The sequence below is a fragment of the Lytechinus pictus genome, chromosome 3 (assembly GCF_037042905.1).
Source record: "Lytechinus pictus isolate F3 Inbred chromosome 3, Lp3.0, whole genome shotgun sequence".
In the NCBI taxonomy this organism is placed as follows: Eukaryota; Metazoa; Echinodermata; class Echinoidea; order Temnopleuroida; family Toxopneustidae; genus Lytechinus; species Lytechinus pictus.
This window is the reverse complement of record NC_087247.1, coordinates 40,283,419-40,300,555: the sequence shown is the minus strand read 5'-3', so window position 1 is coordinate 40,300,555 and position 17,137 is coordinate 40,283,419. Positions and strand designations below refer to the sequence as shown.

Below are 17,137 nucleotides of genomic sequence, written 5' to 3'. Positions count from 1 at the left end.
GTCTGAAAATTTGTTGATTTGATATGGATTGACCCTATTGTTAGCATTAGTCTCTGCACAAAAGGTGCAAACATTAAATCTGTTTAAATTTAGACAAGATAGAACTGAAATAAAGTTCAGTAAGTTTTCATGTTGAAGAATTGCTCAAGCATAGCAGACAAGGTCACCATGGTTTCATTATGAAGTTGAAGGCATATCAACCATACAGGAGGGTATGCATTGTTTATTATCTATGGGCATACAGGAAAAGGACTGAGTCTATCAGAGGGGGGGGGGGGCATTTTTCTACTTAGGGAATGATCATGCCTTACGCCTTCGAATAGGTAGTGCCACCACCGGGGTAAATACATATATGCACAGACTTTGGGCACTTTACCATACCATTGGATGGCAAAGTTACCATAATATGCAGCAGGGCCCTGGACCGTATATTTAGAATTTTGATAAGAGAATCTAGTATTTTCAGAGTTACAATAAATATATATTCTGAAAATTCTTCTCTTCTCTTGTAAACTTTAATGTAACTTTCACTGAGCATGTAAGATGTCAGAGCATGCGTAAAGTTGACAATGGCGCATAGGGGAGATCAGGGTTAGTTGGAACGCGGGATAAGTTGAAACATTGTAATTTTCTTTAACGCCTGTAAAATAAATTTATGCAATACTGCCCTCAATTTATTGCTATTAATAATACAACACTGTTGTATTATTAATAGCAATATATTGAGGGCAGTATTGCATAAATTTATTCAAGAGAGCACAATAATGTAAAGTTACTAACGAAGATTATAATCAGCTTATCAGCTTTGTGAAATATGTAAAATCCAAAAATTTTTATCCATAGAGCAGATGTCAGGTTCATAGATTGTTTGTTGTTATTGCGGCTTGAGCATACATGTGTTACCATCTTCAGTTAATGATGAACTGAAAATGGTAACACAAAAGTGATTGACTGGTGCATTCGTAATGTCTATTTTATTTTGGAATTATTTTCATCTCTGACAAACAGAAAGATGTAATTGACTCTAAACCCTGTCAAATTTTTTACCCTGCTACAATGACTTGTTATAAAAGTTGGGTGACTTTCGTTTCAATTTTGGGTAAATTTTGTATGGATGTCTGAAGCTAGCCAGACAAATTTTCCTCTGGTGTCTTTCAAAGAACAAAGGTAACATAAATCACTTCTGCAAAATATACAAGCGGGTGTGGCAAGGGCTATAAAGCATGCATGCACATGCAATGTTCTGATGCACTGTCCACCATCTTGGAGTCGGGACTCTGAGGATGAGAAAGTTGTTAAATTATTAGATTATTATATATCCTTTTTATACTTTCACCCAGGTACATTCTGTAGTGCACTTTTGTGGAAGTGCAGTGACAGTAGCCTAGTTTGTAGCTCAGTTCAACCCCAGCTGAGCTCGAGATTGCCTTAATTCTATTTGCCTGGCCAGGGCCTACGTTGGACCTGATATATAAAGTGATAGCTAGCTGTTCGGGTGATGTGAAGAGCTGACCCTTGAGTGATTTCTTGTTAGCTTTGTTATTTGAAAGACACCATTGAGGAATAATCATGCAGAATACCGAAGGACCAAAACTTAGCAAAATGGTATTTATTAAAACAAACATATGACAGCCCAAAAGCTGAAATACATGAAGTTTACATGTACATTGATAAAAGTTCAAATTTGATTTCCCAGTTCATGGATGAGCACCGGTTACAAATTTGGGTGAGATAATTAATAGAGGAAGAATCGTACATGTAGGTTATACTTGTTTTCTTTTGTCTTTTTAATAGTGTTCCATGTTCATCAGGACTGTGAGTTCTTGATAATGAAATGACATAGATGAGATGACTTCACCATGGAATTGATTCTGCTCAGTATCTGTGTGTTTGGAACCGTAGCGAGAGCTGACAGAAATGAGACAGAAATCATAGACTCGATCGTGGAGACCCTTCCAGATGTGTTGCCTCATGTTAGCTTACCACCAAGACTGAAAAATACATGGCCTCCATTCAATGCATCAGGACCAGAAATGAGTCCACCTCCAGATATCAATCCAGCTGAGTTCCTGCGCACAGAAATTCCCATTAACAAAACTGCCATGTCTGACATTATGATGGCCATAACTGGTAATACGAGCCAGATGCTGACATCCCCTCCTGTCACACAAGAACAATCATTTGATACAGACAGGATGACAACATCCCTTCCTGCTCAAGCATCTTCAACAGCTGCATCCATTGCCACACCATCTACCCTACCCAAACCGGTATCTACAATGGCAGTATCTACTGTGGAAGCATTAGTGACAGTAGTGAAGAAACCAAGTGGCTCTGACCATGACCATGAACATGTCAGCATTGCTGTATTCTTAACTGTTCCAGTGTGCGTTGGACTGCTTATCTCATTTTTCATTCTCTTTGGGAAGTACTGCCGCAAGAAATTAAGGTACATGTAAATGTATTAAGATATGTCTGGGTTCCTGTTAGAAGGAACCCAACTATTTTGGTAGCTATGTTAAATAGCCCTAATTACGTCATTTGTAATGGTAGTTACTATGTTACCATTTACACGTAAATCACGCACACACACACAAAAAAAATGGATTTGATTGTGACATATTTTTGTTGACAAACATAGGCCTAATGATATTCTATTTTCAAAATATTATATTTTCTCTTAAAACATTTGTCTTGAGAGTGGGAAACTAATTATTTATATATTACATACATGTTGTTAAATGTAAAAAAAAAAGAAGAAATTTTTAAACTCACATAAAGACAATAAAGTCATATTTGACTTATTTGTGTGTTGGAACAAATGGTTATGATGTCAGGATTATTTCATGATATTTGATCACATCCCCCTCCCCATTTTTCTTCTGGCTTTCAAATATCAGCTTTCTGTAGTAAGAGAACTTTTACAACTCTCTTAGAATGTTATTCTTTTTTAAGACAACAAAGAATAATTCATTGAACAAATTAAGGCCTTTCAAGAAATATTCTTTTCTTGAGGAGTCTGGGATGTAGAAGTGTGGTATTGTAATTAAATTAGTTTTCTATTTCCTACATGTTACTCTATGGAAGTGATCATTTTGAAATTGAATTGTTTTGTTCTAATGTAGACTAGACAAGCTACGACATCAGCTGATGCCAATGTATAGCTTTGATCCTGCAGAGGGAGAGGACTGGGAAACAGAATTATTAACTGACCCAAGAACACAGACAAGTCAGCAAACAAATGCCACTCAAGCCCCTCCAAAGGTAATGTTGTACAGAGTTTATATACTGTTGTGTAGTCGGGATATGTATAATATTTTGGTCAGGAAGCGTGAATGAAGAAGAAACTCTGGAGAAAGCAAAACAGTTCAGCTAGATCATGAAATATTTATTCAAAGTTACAATATATCAAACAGATATGAATGAAGTATCAAAATACAGCTGGAAACAAATATTCAGAAGTAAAATATAGTTGATATCAGTCTGCGGATGTCCGTCTCTGGGTACATAGTCTATCTGTGTCTAATCAATGTAAGTGTATGAGAGTCTCTCTAATAATCAAGAAGTCTTAATTATATCATTAGTTTTGGGGATGTAACAATTTAAGGTGTGAGTGATCTAAACTTGCTCTGATTGGTCTACAGGTAACTGTCTATCAAACTCTCTCTGGTATAAGGGGTGTGGTGATGCTTAGCCTCTTGTCGAGGCCATGGTGGCTGTTCAAGCTTCCTGAGCGAAGCGAGCCAGGACCTCTTGACATCTGAGCTGAATTATATATTCATGAGGAACATCTTCCTAATGAATATACATGAGTCATGAATATTACCGGTCACCTAGTAAACCAATGAAATGTCAAAGCTGTTTCGTCCAAGATCGGAATACTAGTAGTCCACTATTCTGCAGGGGATTCATTTAATTGCGGGACACTAAAGGGGATATAACCAGTACTACTACTACTAGTACCGTACTAGCCGTAACAGACCCATCACCACCCCGAAACTTCCCGGGAGATATCGGCCTGGTCAGACTCCAGTCAAGGGGAAGGGTACGCACCAACTGAACAACTCGACTCCAGCATTCCCTCACTGCCCCGTGGAGATCAATAATCGATGCATAGTGGAATCGCATGAAAGAATAAATTTTTTCCATTTGCTGAGGGTAGATTTACATAAACATCTCGTCCTTTCAGTGCAGTTTTAATTTCATCGACTTGCAATCCTTAAATCGGTCAATATTCGGCATTTTAAAGGCATATTCAATGCTCTTCTATATTTCGTCGTCACTCCTCGCCAAGAATCCACGGGTTGCCATTCAAGAGGAGCTCATGAATATTCAATATGATGTCATAGCAGCCCGCGCTCTCATTGGATGATTTTCACCGACCAGTTTTTGGTCAGAATATTGGTAAAAACAATAAAAAACAAAAGAAAGTCGGTGAAATTCGGCTCAGATGTCAAGAGGCTAGGTGATGCTCAGTGCAAGTAACTGGGGCTGGTAGTATGAGTCATAGTTCTTAGAACCTTTGTTCCTTGAAGTTAGCCGATGTCACTGAGGGTTGGACTTTGATGCTTAGGGTTTAGGAGTTAAATGGTAATGGGGGGATGGAATTCTTAGATGACATTGGAGGAGTGTGTAAACAAGTTAAGGTGAATGACTGAGAGAATATAACAGGAAGTTATATTCATACCACCATATACAAAAAACTACAAATATTGCAGTGTGCTTTTCAGTGGCATGTATGAACAGGGGGCAATAAATTTGATGTTTGCTTCCTTCTTTTTATGCTTTTTAGATAGAACCGAGGATAGAATACTGCAATATTACAATATTGCAGTAAAGCAGGGCTTACAACGACAGTTGCAAAATAGGAATTCATTTTTCTGTCAGTATGCTACATGTGGTCACCTCAAATACATTACTATTTTCTTTGTTGCCAGATAAAAAAACACTTGTCCAATTTGTCGATGTCACACATTGCCTGTGTATTACAACTTACTGGTTGTTCAGCAACAATAGTTTAGGGCTGAAGAGTTTTCTCTGAATAAATAATGTACAAACGGCATATTGAATAATTTTGCAATGATGCAATATGGGAGTTTGGGGTAATTTTCTTTATTTCTTTTTCATTTCCATACCGCAGCCAGCAAGTCAAGCAGAAGTTCCACAGCTGAGATTCAACTACCCTGCCGCTGATGTATGAGCCATGGCATGCATATGAAATTGTCATGTTGGTGTCTAGCTCAAAGTTGAATTGGTTGTACAAGTTTGATTCACACTTTGTATTGATGTATTGTTCTGTGTCTTACCCATCATGCAATACACTGTTAATCATCATTTGCTTGAAGATCCTTGAACTGACAAAAAGCATGAATGTGGCTAAATTTGAACTTATCATTGCAGAAGAAACACTTGAATGAAGGAAACTCCTGCAATAAATAATATAAATGTATTTTTGTGCCATGTATTGTCATGCACTTTAATTAATCAGTACTGAGAGAGAGAGAGCTGCCTCAGACCTCGCAAATGACCAGAGACATGCACAAAATCTCTCTGTTATGCTGTTCTAAGACAGCTCCTGGAATTGCTTGTATTCCTGAATGGAGATGTTATTTGTGTAAACTGTCCTCTTGGGGAACTTGCCCTCTTTTGAGAAAAAATGTGCCCTCTTTTGAGATAACAGTGCTCCAGGGAATTGATCTTGTGAGATTCCTGTCGGGCAAAAGCATCCTCCTGGGGGACTTAAGTTGTATAACGATAATGGTTTATGTACTCACTGAAATATGATGAATGTGCTCAGTGACATTAGCATGGCCACTTGCACAGTATGTTGTTGATAAGTTAAATCCATGTGTAGGCCTACTATAGATGCGGTCAAGTCATTTACTTAATTGTTGTATTGAGGTTGTTATTTAACAGTAATAATGAAGACCCAGGCTGGATCCAAAGTGAAAATGACAAATCATATGCGAATAAACTACTAAAAACAGCAATGCAAGCTTTAATGCATTTTCACCGCTTATCAGCAGAGTATTTGGCCCTTGAACTTTGAACTTTCTAACTTTATTTGCAAATTTCTGTTGACCCCTTTCAGGGTATGAGAAATACACAGATATTTAACATGTATAATACATTGAGAACAAAAAGATGGCATAAGAGAAAACATTGAAATATATGGCAGTTAACGTGCATGTGCATGACATGCAGGTTTGCATAATACAGTATACCTTAGATGTAGGCCTTTAACATCTACTTTCTAAATTCAGTAAGTATTATTTTTACAAACTTGGCAAGTTTTTGACAACACTTTTGGGTCTTTGGTATTGAATAGCATGGACCTCTTTTGCGTATTTGGGCGAATTCTAAAACAAGACAGAATATACTTAATCCTGTCATCTGAGAAAAAAGGGCATTGAAAAATAAAATGAAATTCATCTCCCAACATATTCAATTCAAATCGGTTACTACATCTAAATTTACTCGGAGGAATTCTTTCATTGTCATTTAGTTGAGTTAAGTTGGGTTCTAACTCAAGACTTTCCTTAAAGATTCTGTAATTTACGCATTGGCTGTTGCCTTGAACCTCATCATGCCAGTTCTTCCTGTCAATATCTTTTAGATTTAATTCAAGTGCAGACTTCAACCAATTAACATTCCTGTATTCTTGCTCAAACCAAGCATTGCCATGTCCACTCATATCTAATAATTCTTTAATCTTTATAAACCACTTAGATTGAAAAAGTATCTCCTCACTTTCGTGCATTATTTTTATTAGTGTATACACAATCAAGACAGCTTAGTCTGCTTACCACCAAGAAGTCTGCACCAGAAATTTATCATTCTCATTCCAACAGTACTTGTCAATTTATATCTACCCGACTCCCCATAGATGATGCAGTTAGCCGTGGACTTATTCAACTTAAGAATACTCTTTAAAAAATTTATATAAAAAACTTAAATTTGTGAAATATCTTCAAAACCCCAAATTTCGCTCCCATACAACAGAACAGGCAGTACTAACTTGTCAAACAGCTCACAGGCAATGTCAAAAGGTAATTGCAGACGTTTAATTTTTCCCACTAGACATAACACAGCTCTCCCTTGCCTGACATACCTGTTTTGAAATTGCTTTTTCAAAATGACCATTATAATTCATTGTCACACCGAGATAAGTATAATCATCTACGATTTCAAGTTTTGACTATTACCAAAGGAGAACTTTAGCATCTTCCTTTCTTTACTTCGAGAGTATATCACTACCTTTGTTTTGGAAGTGTTGATGCAGTTAGATCCCAGAGATCACAATGTTTCTCCAAAGCATCTAAAGCTTTTTATTATACATCCATATTATGGTATCACACTCGGTGTCCGTCTGTCAGTTAATTTTTCTTTGTAAACGCGATAACTTTAGTTTAACTTAACCTAGGCTCATATAATTTGGTGTGTATGATACTAGAATGAAACCCAGGAAGCCTTTCGATTTTGAGGTCAAAAGGTCAAGGTCACAGTGACATGTTTTCATCTTACCCTTCTGAAGTCCTTTTAAACGCAATAACTTCAGTTTAACTTAACCTAGGCTCATATAATTTGGTGTGTATGATGCTAACATGGATCCCAGGAAGCCTATTGATTTTGAGGTCATAAGGTCTGAGATCAAGTTGCCACCTTCCACTTTTCTTGCTTGACCAATAACTCCATTTTCCATGTTACAGATGGGTGTATTATGTGCTCGCCCCAGTGACACTCTTGTTGTAAATAATTTTCAGACATAACAATGGTGTCAGCTGCATAGGAAGTACATACTGTCGCCTTCCCGCAGAAAAGCCGCCGTTGGCGTGCAGTGAACAGTGCGCGCTAATGGCCTTTGTGCGGAAAGGCGACGCGCAGTCTGTGCTAACGGCACTTATGTGGGAAGGCGACGATTTCAGATCTATCGGTATAGTCATTTTTATGACCGATATGACCATTACTAGAAGGCCTTTGAGTACCTTAGATCTGAATTTACATGTATACCTGTACACATGTACACCCGCCGTGGTGTAGCGGTTCTGACTCTCGCCTTGTAATCAGAGGGTCGTGTGTTCGAATCCCACCATGGCCTAGCGTCCTTTGGCAAGGCGTCAATCCACACTTTGCCACTCTCACCTAGGTGCTAATTGGGTACTGGTAGGAAACAACCATCAATGTGGTTTAGCAAGTGTGCGCCTAACAGGCTGCTTGAAATGCTATGAATCCAGTGACCGGGTAATAATAATTGTGAAGCGATTTGAGCAGTTGTAGATTGATAAAGCGCTATATAAATGCCAATTATTATTATTATCAGGACACTCCAAAGTTTCAAACAAAGAAAATCAGATAGGCATGGATCAAAGTCATGAATCTCAACAAGTGGCATAAGAATAGGAGATATAATAACATAATCGACTACACTATTACCATTGTTTTTCCAGCAAGTAAATGATCCCAAACCCCTATCTGAGCTGAATCTCCCATTACAAATTTTTACATCCACACTCTTGCACATTTCAATAAGGTGAAAACCATTAGTATTGACAACTTTATCTTGGTTGTAATGAGAACTTTCATTACCAAGAGTTTCAAGATTCTGTCGGGAAACATAGAAATATGAAGCAATCATTTCTACACTTGTTTCTTTTGCAATATAATCTTCATAGCATAAGAAATCATCTAAAGTGCACTTCCTTGTTTAATGATGGCGATATATGCAGCATCATTTTGTGCAGATTTTGAAGAATTCCATTTGGATTTCCCCTCTTCGTCAACACTGGTACCTGCTTTCTCAAGGTGCTCTATAAACAACTTCACCACCTCACTAATCTTAAAAGTGATATTTTCGTCTCTGTCCGCTTCAACTGCCAGATCTTTCAGAGCAGTAAACAATTGTTACTAGCACCCACCATCTTGCACCAGAGAATAGCTCCAGTTATCAGGTTTCAAAAATAGGCTTTCTTGTGCTTTTCACTGGCTTCAAGACTGATGTCATGTTGAATATGAATATGCCGAAAACTGACATTGCTGTATAATGAAGCATAATTATTTCTCCTTTTTCAGTTCTACTTTTAGGTCCGGTCTGGTTCTTTAAGAAAAGTCCCCCCCCCCCTTTCTTGCTACACTCTGCTTGTAATTCATATATTTCCTGGAGTACAATGCTCTAGATGGTGCTTTGTAACATGTATCTTTTTGTGACAAAAAGAACCAAGATAGCTGAAATTTCAGCGATTGGCTTTGTTCTACACCATAAAGGTAATCCTTTATATGGACATATTTATGACCCCACCTCCAGCCCCTGTGCAGTGATGTCATCTATACCAAAGTAATCATTTCATATGTTATAGAACCTGTTGATAGGTATTAAAAGCATTCATCGAACTCTAACTACCACTGATAGAAGAATTGGAATGTTAAAATATTTGCCCTTTATTAAGTGCAATATTATCTAATGAGAGGGATTTGTGTGCGTTTGTGTGTGTGGAAATCTGGTTCCATGATAATTGCTCTGGAAACAATTGCTCCGCTCTAAATTTCACACATTAGTCACATGACCAACTTTAACCCTGGGTTTAACTCTATACCCTACCCTAAATCTAACAATAAATTCCTAGTGCAACCCTAACCCTATATCTTCGACGAAATTAAGCCCGGAGCAAATGTTGTGTCACCAAAGATCTATCCTCTTGATCAATATCTTCAAAATGCAAACAGTAAGATAATAACTGTAATTATAGGCATTTATATAGCGCTATCTATCTACAAATATTCTATTCCGAAGCGTGATATTATTATTATTATTACCCCAGCTTTAGCTCGAGCTGCCATTCAAGGAATTAATCCTGCCGGGTACCCATTCACCTCACCTGGGTTGAGTGCAACACAATGTGGATGAATTTCTTGCTGAAGGAAATTACGTCATGGCTGGGATTCGAACCCACAACCCTCTGTTTCAAAGTCAGAAGACTGGGCCACAACGCTCCACACAAGATGAAATTTATGTGCAGAACTTAACACAACAAATCATATTTCATTTTCCTCATGTATTTACATACCATTTGACTGTAAGTAGTAGCAATGGGACATTTCATTAGAAAGAGCTTCATTTTATTTAGTAATCTTGCCAAATAGTATAATGTGCTTGCATTGAATCAAATACATGAAATTCAATACTTTGCTTGTTGGCTATTTCTTTAAGCACAAGAAAGAATTTTTGCTTCAAGCACAAGCAAGAGATTTTGCCATAAAACTACATGCTATTGTAGAACTCTTCTTTAAGAAAGAATATATTTTTTTGTCTTAATCCTTTTTTATGCTTGTCATGTGAGCTAAAGCTTTTATCTGCATTGATGTATATATGGGGAGACTCCTGTGGGAGAGGTGAAATCAATTAACAAAGAGTTTTCAAGCTATTTTCATGTTTTCTAAGAAGATATTGAAGTAGGTCCACTGCAAATGATTTTTCTTCACATACCCTAACAATGAAACAACTAAAAAGAAAAAGCATTAGTGGTCAGCATGGTTATTCTGCTCCTTGCATTGGTTCTTGCTTGGGTATATATTTTAAACTTTGTAGCAGTTCCTGCTCCCCCCCCCCCCCAAGAAAAAGAGAAGAAGCTGCATATGGCCATGACTTTATACTGTAATAAAACATAAAAAGGGATGTTGTTTGAAGGTTTGCATGGTGGTATGTACAATCGCTGATGTGGTTTACGGTACACCATGTGAAGTGTTATAGAAACAGTGGATAGAAGAAGAGAAGAAATGGATAGGCGAGAAAGTGGAGATTTGAGAGTAGAGTATTCTTTCTTTCATCTCTACTCGCCGACTCAAGCCAGCATCTCCTCATTAGCTCTACTACTCAAGCTGTTCTCAACTCATCAATCTTTCCTGGTTTACAGTCCTTTTCAGGACTACTTTCAAGAAAGAATACTCTACTCTCAAATCTCCACTTTCTCGCCTATCCATTTCTTCTCTTCTTCTATCCACTGTTTCTATAACACTTCACATGGTGTACCGTAAACCACATCAGCGATAAAAAGGGATGTTGGGGTTCGTGCAATTACTAAGATGGTATGATTTTATGATGGATTTAGGATTCTGCAGAATTTATATGTAAGAAAGTATATGTATTTATTTCTAATTTCTAATTTTTTTTGTGGTATGATTTATGCTTACAGTAATATTTTGTTGTATTGTAGAAAGCTTGCACTGCTAATCTGTTATTTTTTTTTCATTTTCTATTTTTCGATACCTTGCTTTTGCTCATGCTGATAACGTATAGTATATTCTGTAACGGATATTATTTTGCTGCAAATCGTAACATAAATCTTATGAAAGTTATATTACAGCACTTGAAAGTGAATATGAATAGCAAATGAAGAGTATGTAAACAACTGTTTTCTTCAATGTAGCTCATGATAGAAGAAACGTCTAATATGAAGATCAACCATTAATTTTGAATGTGGCCAAACTCACATGCATTTTCTTTCTCTTTTTGTCTCGCCTGCATAGCAGAGCAAGACTATAAGGGGCGCTTTTCCGACGGCGGCGTCGTCAACATGAAATCTTAACACGGTTAAGTTTTTGAAATATGAAAGTATACGGATCTAGTTCATGAAACTTGATCACAAGGGTAATCAAGTATTACTGAACATCCTGCCTGAGATTCAGGTCACATGATTAAGGTCAAAGGTCATTTGGGGTCAATGGACTTAGACCATGTTTGGGGAATCAACATCGAAATCTTTAACAAGGTTAAGTTTTTAAAATTTCTTCATGTATTTAAAAATTTATAGATCTAGTTTATGAATTTGACAGAAGAGTATATCACTGAACATCCTGCCTGAGTTTCAGGTCACATGATGAAGGTCAAAGGTCATATAGGGTCAACGAACTGGTCATGTTGGGGGTATTGTTCATTTGCCATCATAACTTTGAAAGTTTATGGATCTAGTTCATGTAACAAGGACGAAAGGTTAAAATGAATATAGTGATTTATTATCATTATGAATGGTAATTTTTTATGAATAATTATTCAGTATTCGTTTTCAAAGTCAGCACTGCTGCTATATTGAATCGCGTAATGCAAGTGAGACTGCCAGAGGCTTGTATTGTATTGTATTGTATTGTATTGTATTATATTGTATTGTATTGTATTGTATTGTATTTATTTTCCGTCAATTAAAAATTATAACATCGATAGATATATTTACAATTACAAAGAAATTATCATTAAAAAGACGGAGGGATTGCCCTACTCAGCGTTGATAACATATCAACGCTGTTTTACAGAGGGGTCCCTAACATAGATATACATGTAAATATAATACAGGAAAAGAAAAACTCAGTTGACTTACGATAAAGACGTTGACAAAATTTGAAAAAGTAAGAAAAAAACGTATTTACAATTTATATACAAGCAAAGTAAGAAAGTAAGAATGAGGGATCTGAACTAAAAATTACAAGAAGTCTGGAAAAATGTTTCAAGGCCTTTTTTGAATGCATCGATATTTTCCAATAATTTCATCTGATGGGGAAGAGTATTATAATGAGATGCACCTCTGTATTGGATAGTGCGACGAGAGTATTCTGTTTTGGGTTTGGGTAAAGCAAAGTTATGAGAATTACGAAGTGAATAATGATGAGAAGATGGTTGAAACATATCGGACATGATTGGAGACAACATGTCATGGACTGATTTACAAAAAAATATGTTAAGATTTTTCTTACGTCTAGATTCAAGAGAAGACCAATTTAAAATTGAATGAATTTGTAAATTAGAGATATGATCATATGGGTTGACTTTCATTATTATTCTGCTTGCACGATTCTGGAGGGTTTGCAATTGTTTGGTAAGTTTTTTATTAGAGGAATCAATTAAAATATCCGCATAGTCGAAAAGGGGCAAGGTAATGGCTTTGTAAATCAAATTTAGATTTGTCTCATAAATAAAATAGTGGAGTCTACCCAAATATTTGACTAACTTGCCGACCTTTCTACATAGGTTTTCAATATGGACATCCCACTTCAGTTTGTCAATTACAAATCCGAGATATTTAACATTAGTAGACTGATGAATTGCAATGGTATTGATATTTACATTTAAAATATTACATTTACTTAACATATGTAAAGATACAGTTTTATCAAAATTTAACGTCAACTTATTATTACATCTCCATTTATAAATAAACGACAAATCATAATTTAGCTTATTTTCAACACTTAACATTAAAATCAGAAAAATAAATGACAGTAGCGTCCGCATAGAGTTGAACAGAAGAGAAATGTACAGATAAAGTTATATCATTGATAAAAATAATAAATAGCAAAGTCCCAGAATAGAACCTTGTGGGACACTGAGAGAAATAGATAAAGGACTAGAAAGAGTAGAACCAAGACAAGTGGAAATAAACCTGTTATGCAAATAAACCATGGCAAACATTCATCAGAAACACCAATATTGCATATTTTTTTAAGAAGTAAATAAGGGTCAACACAATTGAAAGCTTTTTTTAAGTCAATAAACACTGCCCCGGTATATTTCCCCCGATCAGCAGCGTGCATCCACTGATCTGTAATTCTAACTAAAGAAGTTAAGGTGGAGTGTTTACTCCTAAACCCAAACTGAACTTCAGATAAGAGTTTATTACTTTCTAAAAATGAGATCAATTGCCGCTGAGCGAATCTTTCAAGTAATTTCGATACAGTGGGTAGAATTGATATAGGACGGAAGTTATTTGGAGATTTTCTGTTACCTGATTTATGAATAGGAATTACTTTAGACTTTTTCCAATGGTTTGGAAATTTATTTTCGATAAAAGATCTGTTTATTATGTGGGTAAGATATGGAACAATAATGGGAGCACACATCTTCAAGATCTTGGATGAAATCTCATCTAAACCGACAGAAATGTTGTCTCTTAGTTTTAATATTTCCTTCCGAACGTCCTCGTCAGCAACCATCTGAAAAGTAAAGTTAGCATTAACGGTATCGCTGACAGTATCGTTTGTAGAATGTTGAACATCATTAAAACTAGAGGCTAGTTCTGTGCCAATTGAAGAAAAAAAGTATTAAATTCATTAGCTTTGTCTAAAGAATCAGTTACACCAGATTCAATACTGCTGGAACGTGACATTGGCAGGACAGATCTTAAAACCTTCCAAACCTCAGAAGATCTCCCCATTGCAGAGGACAATTTATCAACATAGTATTGTTTTTTTGCCTTCCTTATCTTTGAGGTTACTTTATTTCTTAATTTTCGATAACAATTTGTAACATCACTAGTTTTGCTTTTCCATACCTTTCTTTTAGCTTTATCATGTTCTTTTATCAGATTTATAATGTCTGAAGTTATCCATGGAGACAGCTTCTTTTTTATTTTTCTTCTTGGCTTGATTTAACAGGCATAATAGAATTGACAACTTCCATCAAATAATTTTCCCACAGTTGAATAGCATCATCAACATCCTTCGCTGAGTATACATTTTCCCATGGTTGCTTTTCAAGTTCACATAATTTGTCAATGTCGACACCTTTCATTTTTTTAGACGAAGATTCTGCTAGGATCGAAAGCTTAGGCCCCTTTTTGACTTTCTAACCTTTCATTTTTCTATAAGTTATAGTACGTGGAGTATGGTTAGTGTAAGATGATCCCTAGACAACATAATTCATTGCATGGTCACTCAACCCTATATCAATGACACCAGACACCTTTACTTGGTCAGTCCTGTTGGTAACCATCAGGTCTATCAAACTCGATGAAGTTCAGTAATACGAGTGCCAGTTGTGCGATTTATATAGTCAAGAGAATAAATATGTATTTGCATCAATCTCTTGGTATCACTATGTAAAGGGGTCTTTAAAATATCGCGATTTAGATCGCCCATAATAATTGTACTGTTATTAAAACTATCGATGAAAGATAAAAGTGATTCATAGTGGCAAAAAAGTTCAGAATAACTATTAGGAGGGCGATACCAAGTAACAAAAACAAATGGATGGGAAAATTTATTACGAACAAGGATAACAATGGCTTCCAAATTACACAAAGAATCATGGTTCAATACTTCAAAGTCAAGGCTATTGCGTATATAGACGGCGACGCCTCCTCCGTGCCAATTTCTGTCTTTACCAACAATTTTATAATGATCGATATGAATTTCACTGTTCATAATAGTATCGTCCAACCAAGTTTCGTTAAAAGCGGCAATATCAATGTGGTATTAGTTAAATAATAACTTTATTTCATCTATATTACGCAATAAACTTCTTACATTTAAATGTATAATTTTCATACTCTTTTTATGTAGATCTTTTAGCTTATCCTTATTTGGGACGTTGTGATTATTATGAAAAGAATTAAGGTATGTCTCATCAAAAGATGACTGATTATTAGAAGGCAACTTACCATTTATTTCGTCACGGTTTTCTTAAAAATGAATATCAAAAGGCAATTCAGAAAAACCACCTTTATAACAAATCCAATCTTGACTAGAATTGAAAAAGTTCAGACCGGCCTAAACAAGAACATGAAAAATGAATCCAATTATCACAGACTACACACTTAACAGCATTCTGATTACTTTTTACTGATTTTGCGCAAGAAATACCACTTGTTTCTTGAAAATACCATGATTTTAATGTCAATAGCCAGAATAATACGTTTTGGCTTCCTCATATAGTTGTGATGTAATTATTTTCAGGCTATATAATCATAATAATCTTTCCAACATTTTTTGATGCATCATATGAAGTTGGCATATAGCGAGACAAATTTCTATTTTTGTCTTTGATTGTTGTCATCAAATTCAAATATTGATAGTACTCCTTGTTGGATGTAAGTATCCTGTAAGTTTGTGAATATCAAGAAAAAGTTGAACCACTCGTACTCTACCATGAAGGTATACATAATTTTACGAACCGGTTCTTGGAACAATCCAGGGTAAGAATTCTAAAAAAAGAAAATTATTGATAAATATGAAATGATGTAGACAATGGAGTGTATTGCATCTTTTTTTTTTTTTCAAATATAGCTTTGGAAGTGATATTGCAACTCAAATGCAGCTCTGAGCATTTATGACTTTTTTTGTATTCTGTAATCTCTTCCCTATACACCTGCTTTCTCATAATGGTCTTCAATATTGAGTGTAAAACAGATTGAAATGTAATAAAATATAGTTTACCAGGATTTGAGGAGATTTTAGAAGTTGTCCATAATAGATGTTATTATCTTCTTGTAAACTTGATCATTTTTTTTCTAATTATGAATCCTTTTTCTGTTTCACACCTTGTTGCATTTTTTAAATTTCACTTATTTGTTAGTTCAACAAATAATACTGAACAAACCAAAATCACGAATAGTTTGTGAATCTAGTGAATATTGAACAATCTTTTTAACATATGCCTTAACAATGAATATTTCCATAAAGCTTGGATGTGAAATAAGAAGTTAGGACATATCAAAAGTTTCACTTATTTTCACAAAATGGTAATACATGTACATAAAATATTGGTGAAATGAAAATGAGGAAACAAATCATGCCATACATTCACTATAGGGGAAGTTCACCCTGACAAAAAAAAAAAATTGCAGAAATTGCAGAAAAAAAATTAATAAAAAATAATGCCGACGATTTGAGAAAAATCCATCAAAGAATTAAAAAGTTAGAATTTTAAATATTTGATTTGTGACGTCATATGCAAGCAGCATTCCTACATAGCGAATGGTACAAAAATCAGTGAAATGTCATTTTTCTCAGAAAATTGAAAATGGTTTTTACTGTACCTTTTGTATATCAATAGACAAATTATTTGACATCCGATCACGAATAGAAAACAAAAATAAGTCATCAGGAACCGTTAAAAATATGAAATTCATGCATTTTATATTACATAACATATGGGGCGGCTGCTTGTTTATGACGTCACAAATCCAAAACTTAAAATTCTACTAACTTAATCTTTAACGGATTTTCCTCAAACCATCACCAATATTTTTTTGTTATTTTTTATGCTATTTTTACAACAAACTTTTCTTCAGGGTGAACTTCCCCTTATTAATTTTGTATTTGTAATATGAATACATGTAAAGAAAATTTCAATTTTGGTTGCGCATAACTGTTCTGT

The 17,137-nt window shown here is 35.4% G+C and overlaps 1 protein-coding gene across 1 annotated transcript in view; it reads left to right on the top strand.

The window, feature by feature from the left end:
• The window catches only part of LOC129257250 (uncharacterized), a 30,195-nt gene extending 19,545 nt beyond the window's left edge, over nt 1-10,650 (top strand). Inside the window, exons 2-4 of the mRNA XM_064097049.1 lie at nt 1,795-2,449; nt 3,126-3,264; nt 5,141-10,650. Coding sequence (XP_063953119.1) covers nt 1,860-2,449; nt 3,126-3,264; nt 5,141-5,200 — 789 coding nt within the window. The 5' untranslated portion in view covers nt 1,795-1,859 and the 3' untranslated portion in view covers nt 5,201-10,650. The remainder of the gene's footprint in view (nt 1-1,794; nt 2,450-3,125; nt 3,265-5,140) is intronic.
• The last annotated feature ends 6,487 nt before the right edge of the window (nt 10,651-17,137 follow it).